The following is a 27,437-nucleotide window of genomic DNA, read 5'->3' as shown; positions in this document are numbered from 1 at the left end:
TGGGAATTGGGCATTATACAGTAACACCAGGGGATGTGTCTGGGTGATGACTGGAGAGGGGACTGCTGGGAATGAGACATTATACAGTAACACCGGGGGATGTGTCTGGGTGATGACTGGAGGGGTGACTGCTGGGAATGGGGCATTATACAGTAACACCAGGGGATGTGTCTGGGTGATGACTGGAGAGGTGACTGCTGGGAATGGGGCATTATACAGTAACACCAGGGGACGTGTCTGGGTGATGACTGGAGAGGTGACTGCTGGGAATGGGACATTATACAGTAACACCAGGGGACGTGTCTGGGTGATGACTGGAGAGGTGACTGCTGGGAATGGGGCATTATACAGTAACACCAGGGGATGTGTCTGGGTGATGACTGTATCACTGTGTGTGTCAGGTTCCTATAAGGCAGGGCTGGCCAAACCGGTCCTCGAGATCTACCAACAGTTCATGTTTCCAGGCCTCCTGGAGATCTGTAGAATTGTCAGTTAGGAATGAATGCAGCACATCTTAATTAGTAATGACTACACCTGTGCACCAGCTAGGTGGTCTGGAAAATGTGTACTGTTGGTAGATCTCGAGGACTGGTTTGGCCAGCTCTGCTATAAGGTGTCAGGATGTCACTGTCTATGTCTCCATGCAGGAGGAGGAGTATATAGAGGAACACAGGGGTCTGTACTAGGACGTGATGATGGAGAATCACCGGCCCCTCACATCACTGGGTAAGAGGAGACTGTCATGTATTGTACAGGGGAGAGCAGGTATGGGGGCCCCCTATATACACACATCACCTGATAATCGCATATATACACTGTACTCAGTCACTGTGTGTCTCCTACAGATGGGCCCAGTAACAGAGATACCCCAGAGAGATGTCCCCGTCCTCTGTATTCCCAGGATTGTACAGAGGAGAATCACAGGACCCCACAGGAGGATCAGGTAGGTGGGGTTTAGGGTGAGAGTAGAGCAGCGTGACTTATACACTGATATTATACTGTTTCACCTCAGTTTAATCACTATGTAAATGCCATTGTATTTTCTGCTGCGGGGTATACTGGGCTCCACAAGGATTAACATCGGGTGTAGAGTAGGATCTTGATCCAAGGCACCAACAGGCTCAAAGCTTTTGACTGTTCCCAAGATGCTCAGTGCCGCCTACTCTATAGCCCCACCTCCTCTATAGCCCCACCTCCTCTATAGCCCCGCCTCCGTGCACAGGAGCTCAGTCAGTAGGTTGGTGTCTTGCAGTAAGCAGGCATATAACAGGGGTGCTGCATTAGGCAGCCTATTGATGGGTTTATTGTAAAGGAAAAGACTGAAGATTCTTCTGACAGAGTAACAGGGCTGCAGCCGGCAACATCTCACAGACGTCCCCGACTGCAGCTCCATCACTTCCAGCGGCGCTGTATACTCCCGAGCCCTGGTTGCCGGGTCACTGCAGCGGAGGCTCCGGTTCTTTCACAGCATCAGTCACACACTCGCCGCCGTCCTCCCGGATCGTGGGGCCGCAGGTACTGGGGAGGTAAGGGGTCTCTCTGGCCGCACTTTACCGCGATCCAGTGATCTAGTTTAGGGTATTTCACTCAGCGGGCTATTCCTATATTGCTATACCTGAGGGACTAAGTGTCTCAGATTTCTTTCTGTATGATATAGGATTGTATCACAAGATATACTTGCTGTGTATTTTTCCTTGTGATTTATAGTCACCATATTGATTTATATCTCTTGAACTCCCGGTTTGTGCTGTCATAGTCACATCACCGGGTGTTCTTGCTGGGTATATTCCTGCTACACCTTGTGACTGTTGATTTAAAAGGAAGGAAGGACCAGACAGGAGGCATACTTACACCTTGACAAAGACCCCAGTTAGGGGAAGAAACGCGTTGGTGGTGGAGGAGGCGACCCGATCTTTGCCACACAGGAGAACTGCCGAAAGCTCTGACGATCCTTGAGGAGGGATACCGTGGGATTATTTGTTCTGAGCGTGATTTGAACTGTCTACACCACAGTTCAGATTATACTGGTAATTATCCGCTGTTAACTATTGACGGGAAAGCCACCTCCCTAAAAAGGAACTATATTATGCCATGCACTGCACTTTTATGTTCATCATAGAACCAGTTTAATTGTTGTCTGTCTATTTGTGTATATTAAAACGATGTTACACTATATACTTTCCATTTTTTTCTTTTTGCATACCTTGTATATCCTAAACGGAAAGGGTTAATGCGAATGAGCCATCCTATGGAACATTGGAAAAGCGCTGGTTAAGTGTATACTTCAATTTTTGTTTGCTATCTATATTCTTGGTGGAGGTTAAAAGGGATACCTCTAGAAGTGTTACACTGACTAGCAGCTATCTTGCACACGGGACGGCTTTTCTAACCTTTTTGCTGTTTACACCTTGTACCAGGTTGCCCAATATTGTGCACGCTCTTATGTCTGCTACACGTGGCAACAACGCTGGGGCTTCTCCCACACTGCGTGGTAGTGAGACCGCAGACGTAATGGAGGAAATGTTTGTTCCTCTGCTCTACAAGTAACTACCGTCACCTCCCTGAAGGAACCGATGGATAGACGTGTGGAGGGTTGTTTAAAAGCGATTTATACCCTAATGGGGGCTGTGCATAGGCCAACCATTGCAGCAACTTGGGCTGCTGAAGCTGTTGAGGCGTGGGCTCAGGAGCTTGAGGCGGAACTGCTTTCCATGCTCCACAATGTCTCTCGTATATTACCACGGCTTCTCTGTACCTTAAGGAGGCGGGCACCGATGCCGGGGTGCTCGAGACCAAGGCTGCTATTACGTCTGTCTTGGCCAGACGTATCCTTTGGTTGAGATTCTGTTCGGTGGATGTGGTTTCCAAGAAAACCCTGCAGGTGCTTCCTTTCAAGGGAGACATTCTCTCCGGAGAAGACCTCAATAAGATTGTGGCTGATCTGGCTACTGCTAAAACTGCTTGCCTACCTAGTACGGCTCCTTCCGCACAGAAGGCTAAAAGTACTTTCCCTCTGCCCTTTCGTCCTCCAGGAAAAGCAAAAGGTCAGGCGTGCCCAAAGCAAGCTCGTGCTTCCAGACCTGCCAAGCCCAGACCGAATCGTGCCTGGGCCGCCCATCAGCCTGCTTCCAAAACTGACAAGCCTGCCACATAACGGGGCATGCCTCCCACTGGGGGATCCCAAGGTGGGGGGCCGACTTCCAGGTTTTGCCCAGGAATGGTTGCAGACCACTTCGGATAACTGGGTAAGGGAAGTCATCGCTCGAGGTTACGCCATACCCTTCAAGAATCGCCCCCCTCATCGATTTTGTTTGACAGATGTGCCTCTGGATTCGGCAAAAGCAAACACTTTGCATTTGGTGGTGCACTCCCTCCTGTCCACCGGGGTGGTGGTACAGGTGCCTCTAGATCAAAGAGGCAACGGGTACTATTCATTGCTGTTCCTAGTCCCGAAACCGGACGTTCCTCACGGCCCATTCTCAATCTGAAGTCCTTGAACAAGCATGTGCGGGTCTCCCAAGTTTCGTATGGAAACTCTGCGCTCTGTTGTTCTGGCCTTGGAGCCTGGGGGCTTTATGGTCTCCCTGGACATACAGGATGCCTTCCTGCATATTCCTATTGCGGTATCTCATCAGCAGTACCTGAGGTTTGCGGTGTGCAACCTACGTTACCAATTTCAGGCGTTACCCTTTGGTTTGACAACGGCTCTCCGAGTTTTCACCAAAGATATGGCGGTCATGACTGCTTCACTCCGCCGTCAAGGGGTCAGGATCCTACTGTATCTGGATGAATTGTTGATCCTGGCGAATTCCCCAGATCTTCTCTTGTGTCATCTCGATCTGACGGTCCAGTGCATGAAAGCCCATGGGTGGCTGATCAACTGGAAGAAATCCTCCCTGGTTCCTGCTCGGAGCATGGTACACCTGGGAGCGTTATTGGACACTCACAACCAGCAGTTGTTCCTGTCTAAGGAGAAAGTCCTGAAACTTCAGGACAGGATTCAATGCTTCCTATCTCGTCCGCAAGTGTTGATTCATTCGGCAATGCAAGTGCTAGGTCTCATGGTGTCGGCTTTCGACATGGTGGAGTATGCTCAATTCCATTCTCGCCCTCTGCAGAATTTGATTCTGTCCAAGTGGGACGGCCTGCCTCACCGTATCAGGTTTCACATGATCTCCTTGTCTCTGGGGGTCCGCCTGTCACTATGCTGGTGGCGCCAGGACCAACGGTTGTGCAGGGGCCGTCCCTTCTGGATATCCAACTGGGTCCTGCTGACGACGGATGCCAGTCTAAGAGGTTGGGGAGTAGTGTTGGAACAGCACTCTCTTCAGGGTCGGTGGACCAAGGAGGAGTCTCTACTCCCGATAAATATTCTGGAACTGCGGGCAGTGTTCAATGCGTTGACAATGGCCCAGCATCTCATACAGAACAGACCTGTTCAAGTAGAATCGGACAATGCCACTATGGTGGCGTACAGCAATCAGGGCGGCACTCAAAGCCGCATGGCATTGAGGGAAGTATCACAGATTCTTCAGTGGGTGGAACGTCATCTGCCAGCCATATCAGCAGTGTTCATTCCGGGGGTCCTAAACTGGGAAGCGGACTTTCTCATTCATCAGGACGTAGATGCCAGAGAGTGGAGCCTCCATCCAGAAGTGTTTCACCTCCTCGTGGACAAGTGGGGCCTTCCAGATGTGGACCTGATGGCATCTCGACACAATCACAAGGGTCCAGTCTTCGGAGCAAGGACAAGGGATACTCAAGCTGCGTTAGTGGACGTTCTGGCAATTCCATGGAGCTTTCAGATACCGTATGTGTTCCCTCCGGTGTCACTCCTGCCCAGAGTATTACGGAATTCAAGCAAGAAGGCGGAAACCTACTTCTGGTTGCTCTAGCGTGGCCAGATGGCACTGGTTCTCCGATCTACTGGGTCTCTCGTGGGATCATCCCCTTCTACTTCCACAATGACCAGACCTCCTCGTTCAGGGCCTTTGTGTTTACCAGGATTTGGCCCTTCTGGCTTTGACGGCGTGGCTCTTGAAGCTTCCATCCTGAGGGCCAAGGGTTTCTCTGAGGTGGTCATTCAAACTGTGTTGAAGGCCCGTAAGCCGGCTTCTGCTCGGATCTACCATAGAGTCTGGAATGCTTATTTCACATGGTGTGCGTCTCATAATCATGACGTTTTCAAGTTGAGTACGGCCAAACTATTGGCCTTTCTACAACAGGGCCTGGACTTAGGCCTGCGTCTGGCCTCCCTCAAGGTTCACATCTCTGCCATCCCTCAAGGTTCACATCTCTGCTTTGTTGGTTTGGTGTCAGAGAAAGATAGCTACCCTACCTGATGTCCATACATTCACTCAGGGTGTGCTGCGGATTCAGCCTCCATATCTGCCACCTGTGGCCCCTTGGGACTTGTCGGTGGTTTTGGAGGCCTTGCAAGAGTCTCCGTTTGAGCCTCCTGCCTCTGCTGACCTTAAGTGGCTGTCCCTTAAGGTCCTCTTCTTGCTGGCGATTGTTTCAGATAGAAGGGTATTGGACTTGGGTGCCTTATCCTGTAAGTCTCCCTATTTCATTTTTCACCGTGACCGGGCGGTTCTTAGAATGCGGCCGGGTTATTTGCCTATGGTGGTGTCTTCCTTCCACCTTAACCAGGAGATTGTGGTTCCGGCTTTTAATTCTCCTGAGTTGTCTTCCAAAGAGCGGTCTTTGGATGTGGTACGGGCTCTCCGTATCTATGTGAAGAGAACTGCCTCTTTTAGGAAATCTGATTCTCTTTTTGTGTTGTTTGGTTTTCACAAACGTGGCAGGCCTGCTTCCAAGCAGACTTTGGCCAGGTGGATTAGAATGGTGATTGTACATGGTTATGTACAGGCTGGTCGTCCGGTTCCTGCTACCATTAAAGCCCATTCTACTCGGTCGGTTGGACCTTCTTGGGCGGCCCACCATGGTGCAACCCTTGAACAGTTGTGCAAGGCGGCAATGTGGTCCGCTGGAACACGTTTATAAGGTTCTATGCCTTCGATACCGCTGCTTCCCAGGATGCTTCCTTTGGACACCGGGTTGTTGTGCCCGCTACAGTGCTTCCCCTCCCATAAGGAACTGCTTTAGGACATCCCCGATGTTAATCCTTGTGGAGCCCAGTGTACCCCGCAGCAGAAAACAAGATTTTTGGTAAGAACTTACCGTTGTTAAATCTGTTTCTGCGAGGTGGGCTCCACAAGGCGCCCACCCTGACACACTTCGCTTCTTTGGGTTGGTATTGGCATAGACGCTGACACCCTTTCCTGTGGTGAGTTTGCGGTGTACTTGGCTACGAGCGATTGTCGTCTCTGATACCTGCTACTACATTGGGCTGGTTAACAAAACTGAGCTCCTGTGCACGGAGGCGGGGTTATAGAGGAGGCAGCGCAGTGCATCTTGGGAACAGTCAAAAGCTTTGAGCCTGTTGGTGCCCCGGATCAAGATCCTACTCTACACCCGAATTTATCCTTGTGGAGCCCAGTGTACCGCGCAGAAAGAGATTTAACAACGGTAAGTTCTTACCATAAATCCTTTTTTTTTTCTGGTTATTTAGGTAGAACGTCTGTCTGATATTAAGGCAGAAGATATAGAGGAAGAAGAAGAGACGTATGTGATGGATATAAAGGCAGAAGATATAGAGGGAGAAGAAGAGACGTATGTGACTGATATAAAGGCAGAAGATATAGAGGGAGAAGAAGAGACGTATGTGACTGATATAAAGGCAGAAGATATAGAGGGAGAAGAAGAGACATATGTGACTGATATAAAGGCAGAAGATATAGAGGGAGAAGAAGAGAAGTATGTGACTGATATGAAGGCAGAAGATATAGAGGGAGAAGAAGAGACGTATGTGACTGATATGAAGGCAGAAGATATAGAGGGAGAAGAAGAGACGTATGTGACTGATATAAAGGCAGAAGATATAGAGGGAGAAGAAGAGACGTATGTGACTGATATAAAGGCAGAAGATATAGAGGGAGAAGAAGAGACGTATGTGAGGGGTGATCAGCAGTGTAAGGAGGAGGAGATCCCTACAGATATCAGCACAGGTGAGTAATAAACACTTACTACAGAAGTCACATATTCTCATTGCTCAGTCACTACAGCAATCTCTTATCCTACACCCTCCTCCGCCATCAGCCCTGTTCTCAGTTGGTTGTTTATAACACAAGGCTGTCCATGACAAATATCACATGTAGAGAGTTATTACACACAACACGATAATGTTATTAAAAGTAACAAGCAGAAATTTATTATTAGTGATTATATATAAATGTGTATATATGTATGTATGTATATAATATAATTATTATTATTTTTTGTGGAGTGCCTAATTTATATGCATTTTGTTAGATGATGCAGGTATGAAATATTTTCTGCTATACAGTAGACCTGAGCTCACCAAATACAATTCATATAAGATTCAGAAACAAAATGAAATTTGAATCTAGAACTTCAAGTAAAACAGAGTAAAAGCTTATCACAAGTACATATCTGTATAATCATAAGACAAGCGTTTTGCACTTGTTGTCACCCTTGCATGGGTGGGCTTGTTCTTATCCACTCCAATTCACTCTAAATCCAAATTGCGTGTCAACCAACGCGTTTCATCAATAGTGACTTCTTCAGGGGTGTTTTCTGTTAAAGGTTTTTTTCTCAAATATCAGTTGTGTAGACTTGAAATAATTGTGTAACCTTCAGATGGTAATTGTGGACTTGTTCATGATGAACACATTCCTAATTACTTGTGAATAATAGTTCTTGCTCTGTGCAGTTCTGAGGTTATGACTTTAGGGAATGTAATGGTCAGATCCAATATTGCTCAATCTAAGGTCTCCCAGTAGCCTTACTACATACATAAATGTGTCTTACACTCACTATTTTCTCCGGCTGGTTCCACATCCACATATCCCCGCCCACCGACTCGGTCAAATCAGTTTTTGTTTGGTGTGGAAGGAGTCCGGACCATGGTCACAGGCTGCTGTGTTTGGCAGCCCTAAGCTTTTTTTCATTTTATTTTTATAGTCTTACTACATAGTTTTTTGAGTGATCTTTCCTAACAGCGTCTTACACGCATATTGGAAAGAGTCGCTCCAACAACTATCTGACGGGACACAACAACGCTTACCCACGGTACAAGTGCTGTCTCGACGGGCGTCTGTGTCGGATATACTAGCAGGTTCAGGATACGTTACCAGGCTGTGGCCGGAGCACGGGGAGAAGGTAAGGCATCGGTTCCATGTAGTTGAGGAATTCGGACACAGCCGCATTGTATTGGGGGGAGACTACCAAACAGTAGCTAGCACGCCGCCACCACGGGTGCTCCAGCACTAGGCCTTAGGGATCATAAGGCACTAGGATTAGTTTGAGGCTGCGATCCCTAGGGTTGATGTCAGCAGTGGGGAGTCAGACTCTCTCCTGGTCGCCCCTCCCCCAGTTCTGGACCAGTTTCCGTGTGTCTCCCGCCATAAACTGATTGCCTCACTTCCGTCTGACGCTACCACGAGGGGACTCTGTCACAAGCATAGGCCGCTGCGTCTGTATACACTAAGTTTTCCGCTAGGAGATCGGGTCGCAGACGGGTGCGTCTGCATGCACTAACGATTACTGAGCGTCTGTGTCCACTAAAAAGTTACCGGAGCGGTAGTGTACACTAGTAGCGTCTGGATCCACTCAGCGTTCGTGAACGTATTGATCGATCCTGGAAGTGGGGTGAGTCTCCCTGTATCCCACTCTACTGGAGTACGGGTTTTACAGCACTAAATTTCTATCTACTTTTCTCTTACGTCCTAGAGGATGCTGGGTACTCCGTGAGGACCATGGGGATTGACAGGCTCCGCAGGAGACATGGGCACTTTAAGAAAGACTTTAGATTTGGTGTGCACTGGCTCCTCCCTCTCTGCCCCTCCTCCAGACCTCAGTTTGATACTGTGCCCAGAGGAGCTGGGTGCATTACAGAGAGCTCTCCTGAGTTTCCTGTCAGAAAGTATATTTGTTAGGTTTTTTATTTTCAGGGAGCTCTGCTGGCAACAGACTCCCTGCATCGAGGGACTGAGGGGAGAGAAGCAGACCTACTTCTGTGAGTTTCAAGGCTCTGCTTCTTAGGCTACTGGACACCATTAGCTCCAGAGGGAGTCTGAACACAGGTCTCACCATGGAGTTCGTCCCAGAGCCGCGCCGCCGTCCTCCTCACAGAGCCGGAAGACAGAAGCCGGGTGAGTATGAGAAGAAAAGAAGACTTCACAGGCGGCAGAAGACTTCATGATCTTCACTGAGGTAACGCACAGCAGTGCAGCTGTGCACCATTGCTCCCATACACCTCACACAGAGCAGTCACTGTAAGGGCGCGGGGGGGGGGGGGGGCACCCGGGGCAGCAATATAAACCTCATTTCTGGCAAAAGAGATATATATACAGCTAGGCACTGTATATATAAAGAGCCCCCGACAGTTTTTATTATATTTAAGCGGGACAGAAGCCCGCCGCCGAGTGGGCGGGGCTTCTCCCTCAGCACTCACCAGCGCCATTTTCTCCACAGCACAGCTGAGAGGAAGCTCCCCGGACTCTCCTCTGCTTATCCACGGTGAAAGGGGGTTTCAGAGAGAGGGGGGGGGCACATAATTGGCAGCAAATAATAGTATTACAGCGCTACTGGGTAAACACATTGTGTGTTTTTTCCTGGGTCATATAGCGCTGGGTGTGTGCTGGCATACTCTCTCTCTCTGTCTCTCCAAAGGGCCTTGTGGGGGAACTGTCTTCAAAAAGGGCATCCCCTGTGTGTGTGGTGTGTCGGTACATGTGTGTCGACATGTCTGAGGTAAAAGGCTCTCCTAAGGAGGATATGGAGCAAATGTGTGTGTGTGTGTGTGGTGTCTCTGTCGACAACGCCGACACCTGACTGGATATGTGGAATTAAGTGCTGAGGTAAATTTATTGCACAAAAGATTAGAGAACAGACAGGAAATCTACCCATGTCTGTCCCTATGTCGCAGAGACCTTCAGAGTCTCTCAATGCTCACTATCCAAAATAATAGACACTGATACCGACATGGAGTTTGATTCCAGTGTCGACTATGATAATGCAAAGTTACAGCCAAAATGACAGAAAAGTATTCAATATATGATTATTGTAATAAAAGATGATTTGCATATATATGATGACTCATCTGTCCCTGAAACAAGGGTACACATGTTTAAGGGGAAGAAAGCTGAGATAACATTTCCCCCCTCTCATGAACCAAATGAATTGTGTGAAAAAGAGCGGGAATCTCCAGACAAGAAACTGCAGTTTCCCAAGAGAATTCTCATGGCGTATCCTTTCCCTGCTAGGGCCAGGATACGATGGGAATCCTCCTCTAGGGTGGACAAGGCGTTGACACGTTTACCAAGAAAGGTAGCGCTGACATACCAAGATGCTGACATACCAAGATACAGCTACCCTCAGGGATCCTGCAGATTTCATGCAGAAAAGTACTTTGAAGTCCATTTACACACATTCTGGTACACTACTCAGACCGGCGATTGTGTCGGCATGGGTTTATAGCGCTGTAGCAGCGTGGACAGATACCTTATCAGCGGAGATTGAAACCCTAGCTAAGGATACCTTGTTATTGACCCTAGGATATATAAAAGATACTGTCTTATATATAAGACAGGCCCAAAAAGACATTGGTCTACTGGGTTCTACAGTCAACGCTATGTAGATTTCTACTAGACGTGTCCTGTGGAACATGCAATGGACAGGTGATGCTGACTAAAAGAGGCATATGGAGGCTTTACCTTACAAGGGTGAGGAATTGTGTGGAGAAGGGCTCTCGGACCTGGTCTCCACAGCTATAGCTGGTAAATCTGATCTTTTGCCTTATATTCCCTCACAGCCTAAGAAAGCACGACATTATCAAATGCAGTCCTTTCGGACGCATAAAAACAAGAAACTACGAGGAGCGTCCTTTCTTACCAGAGGTAAGGGCACAGCTAGTTCCCAGGAACAGAAGTCCTCCCCGGCCTCTACTAAATCTACCGCATGACGCTGGGGCTCCGCTAAGGGAGTCCGCCCCAGTGGGAGTGCGTCTTCGACTCTTCAGCCACATATGAGTTCACTCACAGGTGGATCCCTTGGCATTAGAAATTGTTTCTCAGGGTTACAAGCTGGAATTCGAAGAGGTGCTTCCTCGCCGGTTTTCCTTATCGTCCCTACCGGCTTCTCCCCCAGAAAGGGAGATAATATTAAATACAATTCACACATTGTATCTCCAACAGGTGGTGCTCAAGGTTCCCCTCCTTCAACAAGGAAGGAGATATTACTCAACCTTGGCTGTAGTCCCAAAACCGGACGGTTCGGTCAGACCTATTTTAAAATTAAAATCTGTGAACCTATACTTGAAAAGGTTCAAATTCAAGGTGGAATCGCTCAGATCGATCATCGCCAGCCTGGAGGGGGGATTTTATGGTGTATCTAGACATAAAGGCTGCATACCTTCATGTTCCCATTTATCCACCCCATCAGGCGTACCTGACAATTGCGGTACAGGATTGTCATTACCAATTTCAGGGTAATTGGCGGAAATGATGGTGCTCCTACGCAAGCAAGGAGTCACAATTATTCCATAATTATCGCCCTAATAAGGGCGAGATCAAAAGAGCAGTTGTTAAACAGCATGTCACTTTTGCTGAAGGTGTCACAGCAACACTGCTGTATTCTCAATATCCCGAAGTCACAGTTGGTTCCTATGACTCGTCTGCCCTTCTTGGGTATGATTCAGGATACGGACCAGAAAGGGGTTTATCTTCCGATAGAGAAGGCCCAGGAACTAATGACTCCGGTAAAAAACCTATTAAAGCAAAAAACAGGTGTCAGTTCATCACTGCACTCGGGTCCTGGGAAAGATGGTGGCATCTTACGGGCCATTCCCATCGGCAGGTTCCATACGAGGACCTTCCAATGGGATCTACGGGACAAGTTGTCATGATCACATCTAAAGATGCATCAGTTAGTCACCCTGTCCCCTAAGGTCAGGGTGTCTCTCCTATGGTGGCTGCAGAGTGCTCACCTTCTGCAGGGTCGCAGGTTCGCCAACCAGGACTGGGTTCTGGTAGCCACGGACGCGAGCCTCCAAGGTTGGGGAGCAGTCACACAGGGAAGAAACTTCCAAGGTCTTTGGGTCAAGTCAAAAAAATTGTATTCGGCAAGCGGAGACATTGCTTCGCAACCTACCGGTTCTGATCCAGTCAGACAACATCACCGCAGTGGCTCATGTAAACCACCAAGGCGGCACAAAGAGCAGAGTGGAAATGGCAGAAGCCACCAGGATTCTCAGCTGGGCGGAAAATCATGTAAGCGCATTTTCAGCAGTTCATTCCGGGAGTGGACAACTGAGAAGCAGACTTCCTCAGCAAACACGACCTGCATCCAAGAGGTGACGTCTTTAGGAAGCCTTCGCACAGATTGCAAGTCAGTGGGGACGGCCACAGATAGACATGATGGCGTCCCGCCTCAACAAAAAGCTAAAGAGGTATTGCACCAGGTCAAGAGACCCTCAGGCAGTAGCTGTAGACGCCCTAGTGACACCGTGGGTGTTCCAGTCGGTCTATGTATTTTCTCCTCTTCCTCTCATACCCAAGGTGTTGAGAATAGTAAGAAAAAGAGGAGTGAGTACAATCCTCATTGTTCCAGATTGGCCATGAAGGACCTGGTATCCGGATCTGCAGGAAATGTTCACAGAAGATCCGTGGCCTCTTCCTCTAAGACAGGACCTGTTGCAACAGGGGCCCTGTCTATTCCAAGACTAACCGCGGCTGCGTTGGACAGCATGGCGGTTGAACGCCGGATCCTAGCGGAAAAGGGTATTCCGGATGATGTCATTCCTACGCTAATAAAGGCTAGGAAGGACGTTATCACCGTATATGGCGGAAATATGTTTCTTGGTGTGTGGCCAGGAATGTTCCTACGGAAGAATTCCATCTGGGCCGCTTCCTTCGCTTTCTGCAAACTTGAGTGAATTTGGCCCTAAAATAAGATCTATTAAGGTCCAGATTTCGGCCTTATCCATTTTCTTTCAAAAGGGATTGGCCTCTCTTTTCCTGAAGTACAGACCTTTGTGAAGGGAGTACTGCATATTCAGCCTCCTTTTGTACCTCCGGTGGCGCCTTGGGACCTTAACGAGGTGTTAAGTTTCATTAAGTCACACTGGTTTGAACCACTTAAAATGGTGGAGTTGAAATATCTCACTTGGAAGGTGGTCATGTTTTTAGCCTTGGCTTCGGCTAGGCGAGTGTCGGAATTAGCGACTTTATCACATAAAAGCCCCTATCTGGTTTTACATATGGATAGAGCGGAATTGCAGACCCGTCCTCAATTCCTGCCAAAAGTGGTTTCATCCTTTCATATTAACCAACCTATTGTGGTGCTTGTGGCTACGCATGACTTGGAGGATCCCGAGTCCCTTGATGTGGTCAGGGCTTTGAAAATTTACGTGGCCAGAACGGCTACAGTCAGAAAAACAGAAGCACTGTTTGTCATGTATGCAACCAACAAAATTGGTGGCCCTGCTTCAAAGCAGACTATTGCTCGCTGGATCAGTAACACGATTCAGCAGGCGCATTCTATGGCGGGATTGCTGTTACCTAAATCGGTCAAGGCCCATTCCACTAGGAAAGTGGGCTCTACTTGGGCGGCTGCCCGAGGGGTCTCGGCGCTACAGCTGTGCCGAGCAGCTACTTGGTCGGGTTCTAACTCCTTTGCAAGGTTCTCTAAGTTGGATACCCTGGCCGTGGAGGACCTCCTGTTTGCTTAATCGGTGCTGCAGAGTCATCCGCACTCTCCCGCCCGTTTGGGAGCTTTGGTATAATCCCCATGGTCCTTACGGAGTCCCCAGCATCCTCTAGGACGTAAGAGAAAATAAGATTTTAAACCTACCGGTAAATCTTTTTCTCGTAGTCCATAGAGGATGCTGGGTGCCCTTCCCAAGTGTGGACTACTTCTGCAAGACTTGTATATAGTTATTGCTTAAATAAGGGTTATGTTATAGTTTCATCGGTCCTGGACTGATGCTATGTCGTTTTTTCATACTGTTAACTGGTTAGTATATCACAAGTTATACGGTGTGGATGGTGTGGGCTGGTATGAATCTTGCCCTTGGATTAACCAAAATCCTTTCCTCGTACTGTCCGTCTCCTCTGGGCACAGTTTCTCTAACTGAGGCTGGAGGAGGGGCATAGAGGGAGGAGCCAGTGCACACCCAAATCTAAAGTCTTTCTTAAAGTGCCCATGTCTCCTGCGGAGCCTGTCTATCCCTCATGGTCCTTACAGAGTCCCCAGCATCCTCTACGGACTAGGAGAAAAAGATTTACCGGTAGGTTCAAAATCTTATTTTTACCTCAGGAAAAGATATCCAAGGTGCAGTTAATGACTCGGGAATTAATACACAGTCAGACAATATCAATTCACGCAGCAGTCTGAGTGATGGATTTGATGGTGTCAACCTTCGACATGGTGGAATATGCACAATTCCACTCAAGACCTCTGCAGCAGCTGATTCACAAGGTAAGAAAGTCATTAGCCTGGTGGCTACAAACAACCCATCTAAACAAAGGGAAACCCTTTTGGATATCAGATTGGGAGATCCTGTTTTCAGGGCTGGGGAGCAGTGTCCGGAAAATTATGGTTCCAGGGACAATGGACCACAGAAGAAAGTCGCCTGCCAATAAACCTGTTGGACCTCCGGACCATATACATGGCACTGATTCAGGCAAAGGACATTCTGCAAGGAAAACCAGTCCAGATCTGTTCAGACAATGCAACTGTAGTAGCGTACCTCAACCATCAGGGAGGAACTCGCAGCCAAAAAGCAATGAAGGAGGTGAGTCACATACTAAGGTGGGCAGAACTCCATCTTCCAGCATTGTCCGTAGTGTGCGTTCCAGGAGTCCTAAACTGGGAAGTGGACTTTCTCAGTCGACACACCATTCAAGCAATCGAATGAGCTCTACATCCGGGAGGCTTTCAGACTCTAGTAGGTAAGTGGGGGTTGCCAGAGATAGATCTCATGGCATCCCATCTGAACAGCAAAGTACCAGCATACGGGTCAAGAACAAAGGATCCCAGAGCGATCCTTGTGGACCCACTGTCAGTGAAATGGGACATTCATCTGGCATATCTGTTTCCTCCAATCTCCCTGCTACCCACGGTGGTGAAGAAAATAAAGCAAGCAAGGGGCGCCATGATTCTGATGGCTTCCTGCTTGACCCAGAAGGCATTGGTACATAGATCTGCAGAGGATGTCGTTGGATGTTCCAATTCTGCTCCCTCAACGTCCAGATCTACAGATGCAGGGTCCTTGTTATCACAGGCATCTGGATCGGCTGTCTTTGACGGCATTGCTGTTGAAACCTCTATCCTGAAGTAATTCAAACTAAGCTCAGAGCAAGGAAACCTTCCTCTGCTCGCATTTATCACCGAATATGGCAAGCCTATATTCATTGGTGAAGCGAAAGAAGTATAGATCCAAAATCTTTCAGAGTATCCAGAGTCTTGGATTTCCTTCAGGCAGGAATGGATAAGGGTTTGAAGGTGGCTTCCTTGAGAGTTCAATTATCAGCATTGACTGACTGGTTCCAAAAAAAAATTGCCACTTTGCAGGATGTGCGTACTTTTTTTCCAGGGAATGCTGCGCATTCAACCATCTTTTTTTTTTCTCCTGCAGTACCTTGGGATTTAAGTCTGGTCCTCAAAGCCCTTCAAGGGGCTCCGTGTGAACCACTTAATAAAGTGGATCTTAAATGGTTGACGGCTAAAGTACTCTTTCTACTGACTATGACATCACCTAGAAGAGTGTCAGATTTAGAAATGCTGTCATGTAAGTCTCCTTTTCTTTTACGTCCTAGAGGATGCTGGGGACTCCGTAAGGACCATGGGGTATAGACGGGCTCCGCAGGAGACATGGGCACTCTAAAGACTTTAGAATGGGTGTGCACTGGCTCCTCCCTCTATGCCCCTCCTCAAGACCTCAGTTAGATTCTGTGCCCAGGGGAAACTGGGTGCATTACACGGGAGCTCTCCTGAGTTTCTCTGAAATAGACTTTTTGTTAGGTTTTCTATTTTCAGGGAGCACTGCTGGCAACAGGCTCCCTGCATCGTGGGACTGAGGGGAGAGAAGCAGACCTACTTAAATGATAGGCTCTCCTTCTTAGGCTACTGGACACCATTAGCTCCAGAGGGTCGGAACGCAGGTCTCACCCTCGCCGTTCGTCCCGGAGCCGCGCTGCCGTCCACCTCACAGAGCCGGAAGATAGAAGCTGGGTGAGTATTAAGAAAAAAATAATACTTCAAAGGCTGCAGAAGACTTCAGATCTTCACTGAGGTAACGCACAGCGCCATTGTCCCACACAAACACACACAGTGGGCACTGTAAGTGTGCAGGGCGCCGGGGGGGTGCCCTGGGCAGCAATAAAAACCTCTGGGGACACTGGCATAAAGAATAGATACTGCGGAGGCAGAATATTAATAAACCCCCACCAGTATAAATAATTTGAGCAGGACCGAAGCCCGCCGGCGAGGGGGCGGGGCTTGGTCCTCCAGCACTAACCAGCGCCATTTTCTCCACAGCACACTGCAGAGAAGATGGCTCCCCAGACTCTGCCCTACTGAACAAGGTTACAGAGGGCAAAAAAGAGGGAGGGGGGGGGGGGCACATTTAATTGGTGCAGTGAGTGTATTTGTAGATATATATAAAAGCGCTGAATACTAACTGGGATTTTATTCCAGTGTCCGGTGGCGCTGGGTGTGTGCTGGCATATTCTCTCTCTGTCTCTCCAAAGGGCCTTATTGGGGGATCAGTCTCCATATAGATATATTCCTGAGTGTGTGGGGGTGTCGGTACGTGTATGTCGGCATGTCTGAAGCGGAAGGATCATCTAAGGAGGAGGTGGAGCAGATGATTGTGGTGTCTCCGTCGGCAACGCCGACACCTGATTGGTTGGATGTGTGGAATGTTTTAAATGCAAATGTGACTTTATTACATAAGAGATTGGACAAAGCAGAGTCCAGGGAAAAAACAGGGAGTCAATCCATGGCTTTGATCGTGTCACAGGGCCCTTCAGGGTCTCAAAAACGTCCCCTATCCCAAATAGCAGACACTGATACCGACACGGATTCTGACTCCAGTGTCGACTACAATGATGCGAGGTTACACCCAAGGGTGCCCAAAAGTATTCATTATATGATTATTGCAATAAAAGATGTTTTGCATATCACAGATGACCCCTCTGTCCCTGACACGAAGGTGCACATGTTTAAAGAAAAGAAACCTGTGGTAACCTTTCCCCCATCTCATGAACTGAACGAGTTATTAGAAAAAGCTTGGGAAACTCCAGACAAGAAACTGCAGATTCCCAAGAGGATTCTTATGGCGTATCCTTTCCCTGCACAGGACAGGGTACATTGGGAATCCTCGCCCAGGGTGGACAAGGCTTTAACGCGCTTGTCCAAGAAGGTGTCGCTACCGTCTCCTGACACGGCAGCCCTCAAGGATCCTGCTGATCGCAGACAGGAGACTACCTTAAAATCTATTTATACACATACGGGTGCTTTACTCAGACCGGCAATAGCATCAGCTTGGGTTTGTAGCGCAGTAGCAGCTTGGACAGATACCTTGTCAGCTGACATTGATACCCTAGATAGGGATACCATTTTATTGACCTTAGGTCACATTAAAGACGCAGTCTTATATATGAGAGACGCTCAGAGAGACGTTGGGCTGCTAGGTTCGGGAGCCAACGCCATGGCGATTTCTGCTAGGCGAGCACTGTGGTCCCGCCAATGGACAGGTGATGCCGACTCAAAGAGGCATATGGAAGTTTTGCCTTACAAGGGTGAGGTTTTATTTGGGGAAGGTCTCGCGGGCCTGGTTTCCACAGCTACTGCGAGTAAATCTATTTTTTTGCCTTATGTTCTCCCACAGCAAAAGAAAACACCACAGTATCAGATGCAGTCCTTTCGTCGCATAAGTCCAGAAGAGATCAGGGCTCTTCCTTCCTCGCCAGAGGTAAAGGTAGGGGGAAAAGAATGCCCGGAGCAGAAGTCCTCACCGGCTTTTACTAAATCCACCGCATGACGCTGGGGCTCCACTGAGGGAGTCCGCGCCGGTGGGGTCATGTCTTCGACTCTTCAGCCACGTCTGGGTTCAGTCGGACGTGGATCCTTGGGCGATGGAAATTGTATCCCAAGGCTACAAGCTGGAATTCGAAGACGTGCCTCCTCGCCGATTTTTCAAATTGGCTTTACCAGCTTCTCCCCCAGCGAGGGAGATAGTTTTAGCTGCAATTCAAAAGCTGTGTCAACAGTAAGTGATTATCAAGGTTCCCCTAATACAACAGGGGAAAGGGTACTATTCAACCCTATTTGTGGTCCCGAAACCGGATGGCTCGGTCAGACCCATTCTAAATTTAAAATCCCTAAACCTGTACTTGAAAAAGTTCAAGTTCAAGATGGAATCGCTCCGGGCAGTTATCTCCAGCCTGAAAGGGGGGTATTTTATGGTGTCACTAGACATAAAGGATGCATACCTTCATGTCCCCATATATCCTCCTCATCAGGCATACCTGAGATTCGGTGGACAGGACTGTCATTACAAGTTTCAGACATTGCCGTTTGGGGTTTTCACCAAGGTAATGGCGGAAATGATGGTGCTCCTGCGGAGGCAAGGTGTCACTATTATCCTGTACTTGGATGATCTACTGATAAAAGCGAGATCAAAGGAAAAGTTGCAGAAAAGCGTGTCGCTCTCCCTGAGAGCGCTGCAGCAGCATGGCTGGATTCTAAATCTACCAAAGTCGCAGTTGGTTCCAACGACTCGGTTGTCTTTCTTAGGAATGATTCTGGACACAGAACAAAAGAGGGTATTTCTCCCGATGGAAAAAACCCAGGAACTCCAGAACATGGTCAGAGACCTGTTAAAACCGAAGAGAGTGTCAGTCCATCAATGCACTCGAGTACTGGGGAAAATGGTGGCGACCTACGAGGCCATCCCCTTCGGCAGGTTTCATGCGAGGACTTTTCAGTGGGACCTTCTGGGCAAGTGGTCCGGGTCCCATCTTCAAATTCATCAGAAAATAAGCCTGTCCACCAGGGCCAGGGTGTCTCTCCTGTGGTGGCTGCAGAGTGCTCACCTTCTAGAGGGTTGCAGGTTCGGCATTCAAGACTGGGTTCTGGTGACCACGGACGCGAGCCTCTGAGGATGGGGAGCAGTCACACAAGGAAGGAATTTTCAAGGACTATGGTCAAGCCAGGAGACTTGTCTAAACATCAACATACTGGAATTAAGGGCCATATACAACCACGACAAGCGGAGAATCTTCTTCGCAACCTACCGGTTCTGATTCAATCAGACAAAGTCACAGCCGTGGCTCATGTAAATCGCCAAGGCGGGACAAAGAGCAGAGTGGCAATGGCGGATGCCACCAGGATTCTACGCTGGGCGGAAAATCACGTAAGCGCTCTGTCAGCAGTATTCATTCCGGGAGTGGACAACTGGGAAGCAGACTTCCTCAGCAGACACGATCTCCATCCAGGAGAGTGGGGACTTCATCAAGAAGTTTTTGCAGAGATAACAAGTCTTTGGGGACTTCCTCAAATAGACATGATGGCGTCACGCCTCAACAAGAAGCTTCGGAGGTATTGTGCCAGGTCAAGGAACCCTCAGGCAGTAGCGGTGGACGCCCTGGTGACACCATGGGTGTTTCAGTCGGTCTATGTGTTCCCTCCTCTTCCTCTCATCTCAAAAGTATTGAGAATCATAAGACAAAAAAGAGTGCAGACAATACTCATTGTTCCAGATTGGCCTCGAAGGGCCTGGTATTCAGATCTTCAGGAGATGCTCACAGAAGATCCATGGCCTCTTCCTCTCAGGGAGGACCTGTTGCAGCAGGGGCCCTGCGTGTTCCAAGACTTACCGCGGTTACATTTGACGGCGTGGCGGTTTAAAACCGAATCCTAGCTGGGAAAGGTATTCCGGAGGAGGTCATCCCTACTCTGATAAAGGCTAGGAAGGAGGTGACGGCGAAACATTATCACCGTATCTCGAGGAAGTATGTATCTTGGTGTGAAGCCAAGAATGCTCCTATGGAAGATTTCCACCTGGTCCGTTTTCTCCACTTTCTACAGACAGGAGTGGATATGGGCCTGAAGTTAGGCTCCATTAAGGTACAGATTTCGGCCCTATCTATGAAAGAATTTTCAGAAGGAATTGGCTTCTCTCCCAGAAGTCCAGACTTTTGTAAAGGGAGTGCTACACATCCAGACTCCTTTTGTGCCTCCAGTGGCACCGTGGGACCTTAACGTGGTGTTACAGTTCCTAAAATCTCATGGTGTGAGCCTCTTCAAACAGTTGAATTAAAATTTCTCACTTGGAAAGTGGTCATATTGTTGGCCTTGGCATTTGTAAGGCAGGTGTCCGAATTGGCGGCTTTGTCTCACAAAAGCCCTTATCTGATTTTCCATGTGGATAGAGCAGAGTTGAGGACTCGTCCTCAATTTTTGCCTAAGGTGGTTGCATCGTTTCATATGAAACAACCTATTGTGGTGCCTGTGGCTACGGGAGACTTGGAGGATTCCAAGTCCCTTGATGTGGTCAGGGCCTTAAAAATTTACGTAGCCAGGATGGCTCGGGTTAGGAAAACAGAGGCACTGTTTGTCCTGTATGCAGCCAACAAGCTTGGCGCTCCTGCTTCTAAGCAGACTTATTGCTCGCTGGATCTGTAACACGATTCAGCAGGCTCATTCTATGGCTGGATTGCCGTTACCAAATTCAGTAAAGGCCCATTCCACTAGGAAGGTGGGCTCTTCTTGGGTGGCTGCCCGAGGTGTCTCGGCTTTACAGCTTTGCCGAGCAGCTACTTGGTCGGGTTCAAACACCTTTGCAAAATTCTACAAGTTTGATACCCTGGCTGATGAGAACCTCATGTTTGCTCAATCGGTGCTGCAGAGTCATCCGCACTCTCCCGCCCGGTTGGGAGCTTTGGTATAATCCCCATGGTCCTTACGGAGTCCCCAGCATCCTCTAGGACGTAAGAGAAAATAAGATTTTAAACCTACCGGTAAATCTTTTTCTCCTAGTCCGTAGAGGATGCTGGGCGCCCGTCCCAGTGCGGACATATTTCTGCAAGGCTTGTATATAGTTGTTGCTTACATAAGGGTTATGTTACAGTTAAGATCAGTAGTTGGCTGATGCTGTTTTGTTCATACTGTTAACTGGTTGCGTATATTCCATGTTATACGGTGTGGATGGTGTGGGCTGGTATGAATCTTGCCCTTAGATTAACAAAAATCCTTTCCTCGTACTGTCCGTCTCCTCTGGGCACAGTTTCTCTAACTGAGGTCTGGAGGAGGGGCATAGAGGGAGGAGCCAGTGCACACCCATTCTAAAGTCTTTAGAGTGCCCATGTCTCCTGCGGAGCCCCGACTATACCTCATGGTCCTTACGGAGTCCCCAGCATCCTCTACGGACTAGGAGAAAAAGATTTACCGGTAGGTTTAAAATCTTATTTTCTGATTTTTTTTTTCTTCTCTAACGTCCTAAGTGGATGCTGGGGACTCCGTAAGGACCATGGGGAATAGACGGGCTCCGCAGGAGAGTGGGCACTCTAAAGAAAGATTAGGTACTATCTGGTATGCACTGGCTCCTCCCTCTATGCCCCTCCTCCAGACCTCAGTTAGAATCTGTGCCTGGCCAGAGCTGGGTGCTCCTAGGGGGCTCTCCTGAGCCTGCTAGAAAAAGAAAGTATTTGTTAGGTTTTTTATTTTCAGTGAGATCTGCTGGCAACAGACTCACTGCTACGAGGGACTGAGGGGAGAGAAGCAAACCTACCTGCTTGCAGCTAGCTTGTGCTTCTTAGGCTACTGGACACCATTAGCTCCAGAGGGATCGAATACAGGTACCCTACGTCGATCGTCCGTTCCCGGAGCCGCGCCGCCGTCCCCCTCGTAGAGCCAGAAGTACAGAAGACCGGGAGAAGCAAGAAGACTTCGAAATCGGCGGCATGAAGACTCCTGTCTTCACATAAGGTAGCGCACAGCACCGCAGCTGTGCGCCATTGCTCCCACAGCACACCTTCACACTCCGGTCACTGTAGGGTGCAGGGCGCTGGGAGGGGGGGGGGGGGGGGGCGCCCTGGGCAGCAATTGAGTACCTTTGGCATAAATGGATATATATACAGTCACAGACTGTATATATGTAAAAACCCCCGCCATTTTTACACATAAGAAGCGGGACAGAAGCCCGCCGCTGAGGGGGCGGGGCCTCCTTCCTCAGCACACCAGCGCCATTGTTTTCACAGCTCCACTGGAAGCAGCTCCCCAGGCTCTCCCCTGCAGTATTCAGGTACAAGAAGGGCAAAAGAGAGGAGGGGCACATAAATTTAAGCGCAAAAACGTTAATTCAGCAGCTACTGGGTGGACACTAATTATAGTGTAACCCCTGGGTTATAATAGCGCTGTGGTGTGTGCTGGCATACTCCTCTGTCTCCCCAAAAGCCTTTGTGGGGTCCTGTCCTCAGTCAGAGCATTCCCTGTGTGTGTGCGGTGTGTCGGTACATCAGTGTCGACATGTATGATGAGGAAGGGTACATGGAGGCGGTGCAAGTGCATATGGATGTGGTGTCGGCGCCGACACCTGACTGGATGGATATGTGGAAGGTGTTAAATGATAATGTAAACTCCTTGCATAAAAGGTTAGACAAAGCTGAAGCCTTGGGACAGTCAGGGTCTCGCCCAGTGCCTGATCCCACAGCTCAGAGGCCGTCGGGGTCTCATAAGCGTCCACTATCCCAGTTAATTGACACAGATGTCGACACGGAGTCTGCCTCCAGTGTCGACTATGATAATGCAAAGTTACAGCCAGATGGGCAGTAAAGTATTCAATATATGTTTATTGTAATAAAAGATGATTTGCATATCACTGATGACTCATCTGTCCCTGACACAAGGGTACACAGCTGTAAGGGGAAGAAAACTGAGGTAAATTTCCCTCCTCTCATGAGGAAAAAGAGCGGGAATCTCCAGACAGGAAGCTGCAGCTTCCCACAAAGAATTCTCAGGCAATATCCTTTCCCCACTAGGGCCAGGATACGATGGGAATCTTCCTCTAGGGTGTCACAAAAGGCAGCCCTGATGTTACAGCTATTCTCAGGGATTCTGCAGATAGCGTGCACATTCTGGTACACTACCCAGACTGGCGATTGGGTCGGCATGGGGTTGTAGCGCTGTGGAAGCGTGGACAGGTACCTTATCAGCAGAGATAGAGACCCTAGTATGTATATAGATATATATTACAGATGCTGTCTTAAGAGATATGTATATATAAAACATGCCATAGAGACATGAGTATACTGGGTCCTAGAGTCACAGCTATGTCGATTTCTGCTTGACTTGTCCTGTACAATATGCAATAGACCGATAATGCCGAATTAAGAGGCATATGGAAGGCTGAGGATTGTGTGGAGAAGGGTTCTCGGACCTGGTCTCCACAGCTATATCTGGTAATTCTGATGTTTTGCCTTATATCCCTGCACAACCTAGGAAAGCACGACATTATCAAATGCAGCTTTTCTAATAAAGAAACAAGAAAGTCCGAGATACGTCCTTTCTTGCCGGAGGCGGGGCAGAGAAAACAAAAGTTCTCCCCGGCCTCTACAAAAATCCACTGCATGTCGCTGGGGCTCCACAGGCGGAGCTAGGCCCAGTGGGGCACGCCTTCGGAAGTTCAGCCACAAGTGGGTTCACTCCCTGTTCGATCCCTGGGCAATAGATATTGTGTCTCAGGGATACAAGCTGGACTGTGAGAAGATGCCCCCTCACCGACGGCCCTGCCTTGAGAGGAAAACAGTGTGAACTGAATTTCACGAAATTGTATATTCAACAGGTGGTTGTCAAGGTTCCCCTCATTCAACAAAGACGGGGGTTATTATTTGACCATGTTGTAGTCCCAAAACCAGAAGGTTTGGTCAGACCCACATTGAATTTAAAATTCCTGAACATATACCTGAAAAGGTGCAAGTTCAAGATGGAATCGCTAGGAGCGATCATTGTAAGCCTGAAAGGTGACTCGGGACATAAAGGATGCATACCTTCAGGTCCCCATTTATCCACCTCATCAGGCGTACCTCAGAATTGCGGTACGGGATTGTCATTACCAATTTAGACCAAGGTGATGGCGGAAGTGATGGTGTTGCTGCGGAAGCAAGGTGTCACTATATCACGTTTTTAGACGATCTCATAAAAGTGAGATCAAGAGAGCAGTTGCTGAACAGCGTATCACTTTCTCTGGAAGTGTAACGGCAACGCGGCTGGATTCTATGTATTCCAAAGTCGCAGTTGGTTACTACAGCTCATCTGCCTCTCCTAGACACAGACCAGAACAGGGTTGATCTCCCGATAGAGAGAGCTCAGGAGCTTGTGTCACTGGTCAGGAATCTATTATACCAAAACAGGTGTTAGTACATCACTGCACTTGAGTCCTGGGAAGGATGGTGGCATCATAAGAGACCATTCCCTTCGACAGGTTCCATGCGAGGACCTTTTCAGTGGGACTTACTGGACAAGTGGTCCGGATCACATCTTCAGAGGCATCGGTTAATCACCCTATCCCCCAGGGCCAGGGTGTCTCCCCTGTGGTGGCTGCAGAGTGCTCACCTTCTCGAAGGTCACAGAATCGGCATTCAGGACTGGGTCCTGGAGACCACGGATGCAAGCCTCTGAGGGTGGGGAGCAGTCACACAGGGAAGATATTTCCAAGGGCTGGGGTCACGTCAATATCCTGGATCTAAGGACCTTATGCAATGCCCTACGTCATGCAGAGTCCCTGCTTCGTGACCAACCGGGTCTGATTCAGTCAGACAGTATTATCGCAGTGGCTCATGTAATCCGCCAAGGCGGCACAAGGAGCAGGGTGGCAATGGTAGAAGCCACCGGAATTCTTCACTGGGCGGAGAATCTCATAAGTGCACTGTCAGCTGTGTTCATTCCGGGAGTGGACAACTGGGAAGCAGACTTCCTCAGCAGGCAAGACCTCCACCCGGGAGAGTGAGAACTTCATCAAGAAGTCTTCACACAGATTGCAAGTCGGTGGGAACTGCCACAGGTGGACATGATGGCATCCCGCCTCAACAAAAAAGCTACAGGTTTACACCAGGTCAAGGGACCATCAGGCGATAGCTGTAGACGCACTATTGACACCGTTGGGGTTACAGTCGGTTTATATATTCCCTCCTATTCCTCTCATACCATGGTGCTGAGAATCATAAGGAAAAGAGGAGTGAGAACAATACTCATTGTTCCAGATGGGCCAAGAAGGACTTGGTATCCAGATCTGCAAGAGATGCTCACAGAGGAACCATGGCCTCTGCCTCTCAGACAAGACCTGTTGCAACAGGGGCCTTGTCTGTTCCAAGACTTACCGCGGCTGCGTTTGACGGCATGGCGGTTGAACGCCGGATCCTAGCAGAAAACGCATTCTGTATGAAGTTATTCCTACGCTGATAAAGGCTAGGAAGGATGTGACGGCAAAACATTATCACCGTATATGGCGAAAATATGTTGCTTGGTGTGAGGCCAGGAAGGCCCCTACAGAGGAATTCCAGCTGGGTCGATTCCTACACTTTCTACAGTCAGGTATGACTATGGGCCTAAAATTAGGGTCCATAAAGGTCCAGATTTCGTCCCTATCCATTTTCTTACAAAAAGAACTGGCTTCCCTACTGGAGGTTCAGTCGTTTGTCAAAGGAGTGCTGCATATTCAGCCCCCTTTTGTGCCACCAGTGGCACCTAGGGATCTCAACGTGGTATTGGATTTCCTAAAATCTCACTGGTTTGAACCACTTAAGACAGTAAAGCTGAAGTATCTCACTTGGAAAATGGTCATGCTGTTAGCCTTAGCTTCGGCTAGGCGAGTGTCAGAATTGGCGGCTTTGTCATGTAAAAGCCCCTATCTGGTTTTCCATATGGACAGGGCAGAATTACGGACTCATCCGCACTTTCTGCCAAAGGTGGTGTCATCTTTTCATCTGAACCAACCTATTATGGTGCCTGCGGCTACTCGTGACTTGGAGGACTACAAGTTGCTGGACGTGGTCCGGGGTTTGAAGATCTATGTATCTAGGATGGCTGGAGTCAGGAAGACTGACTCGCTGTTTGTCCTGTATGCACCCAACAAGCTGGGTGCTCCTGCTTCAAAGCAGACTATTGCTCGCTGGATCTGTAACACGATTCAGCAGGCTTATTCTGCGGCAGGATTGCCGCATCCAAAATCAGTAAAGGCCCATTCCACGAGGAAAGTGGGCTTTTCTTGGGCGGATGCCCGAGGTGTCTCGGCACTACAGCTTTGCCGAGCAGCTACTTGGTCGGGTTCAAACCCTTTTGCAAAATTCTATAAGTTTGATACCCTGGCTGATGAGTACCTCCTGTTTGCTCAATCGGTGCTGCAGAGTCATCCTCACTCTCCCGCCCAGTCTGGAGCTTTGGTATAATCCCCATGGTCCTTACGGAGTCCCCAGCATCCTCTAGGACGTAAGAGAAAATAAGATTTTAAACCTACCAGTAAATCTTTTTCTCCTAGTCCATAGAGGTGTTAGGTTCCTGGTGCTCAGAACAAGGGAGATGTTATGAAGTGAGTCCAGAGCACCAGGACGTAATGCTGGGAAAGGGGAATGGAAAGTGAATAGCCCCTGGCGCCCTATCTCCGTTGTCTCGCCCGTGCTGTCAGTACACTCTTGCGAGACTATGGTTGCTTGAGCCCATGGCAGCCACGTTTGAAGGGCGGATTACGTCTGCCCAACTTCGATGCCCCCTCAGGTCTTAATGAGAGACAAAGAGTGTACCGAGACAGGTTGATAACAAGGGGCCCTCTAACTGAAACAACCAAAGCCAGGGACTACTAACTAGCCTAAAACTAAATGCATGTGCGGCTTGCCGCCAAAGGAAAAGAACAACAAAGGAAATGCTGACCACACACCGACACAATACTTTTGTGTACCGGCGGTGACAGCATAAGCAGAACCCTCTGCAAAACACCAGTGACAGGAATAATAACAGAATACAGCGGCCTAGGCCGACGGACACTGCAGAGCCGCTACTCACGGAACCGGTACGAATACTGGCAAACGGACAGGAACCTCCAATGCTGCCGGCACAGACTCTCAGAACTGGTGGACAGGCAGAATCCCAACCGACAGACCGGTGGACACCAAGAAGCCAGAAACTTGACCAGGCACAGGCAAAGCCACTGGACTTCAGGACAGGAACTCTTAACGGCAGGACACGGGATCAGACACAGGAATCGACACAGGGACTGACACAGGAATTCAGGAACTGGCAGGAACAAGCTCAGAACTCAAGCAGACTGGAAACTTAGAAATATCACCAGCATCTGC

At 48.8% G+C, this 27,437-nt stretch overlaps 1 protein-coding gene across 1 annotated transcript in view; it reads left to right on the top strand.

The window, feature by feature from the left end:
* Positions 1-645: 645 nt before the first annotated feature.
* Positions 646-27,437, top strand: part of LOC134984079 (oocyte zinc finger protein XlCOF22-like) — a 46,409-nt gene continuing 19,617 nt past the window's right edge. The window contains exons 1-3 of the mRNA XM_063949715.1: positions 646-726; positions 846-947; positions 6,579-7,064. Coding sequence (XP_063805785.1) covers positions 693-726; positions 846-947; positions 6,579-7,064 — 622 coding nt within the window. The 5' untranslated portion in view covers positions 646-692. The remainder of the gene's footprint in view (positions 727-845; positions 948-6,578; positions 7,065-27,437) is intronic.

The sequence above is a fragment of the Pseudophryne corroboree genome (genome assembly GCF_028390025.1).
Source record: "Pseudophryne corroboree isolate aPseCor3 chromosome 3 unlocalized genomic scaffold, aPseCor3.hap2 SUPER_3_unloc_34, whole genome shotgun sequence".
Taxonomy (NCBI): Eukaryota; Metazoa; Chordata; class Amphibia; order Anura; family Myobatrachidae; genus Pseudophryne; species Pseudophryne corroboree.
Note: the sequence above shows the minus strand (reverse complement) of the source record. Positions and strands in the feature narration are given on the sequence as shown.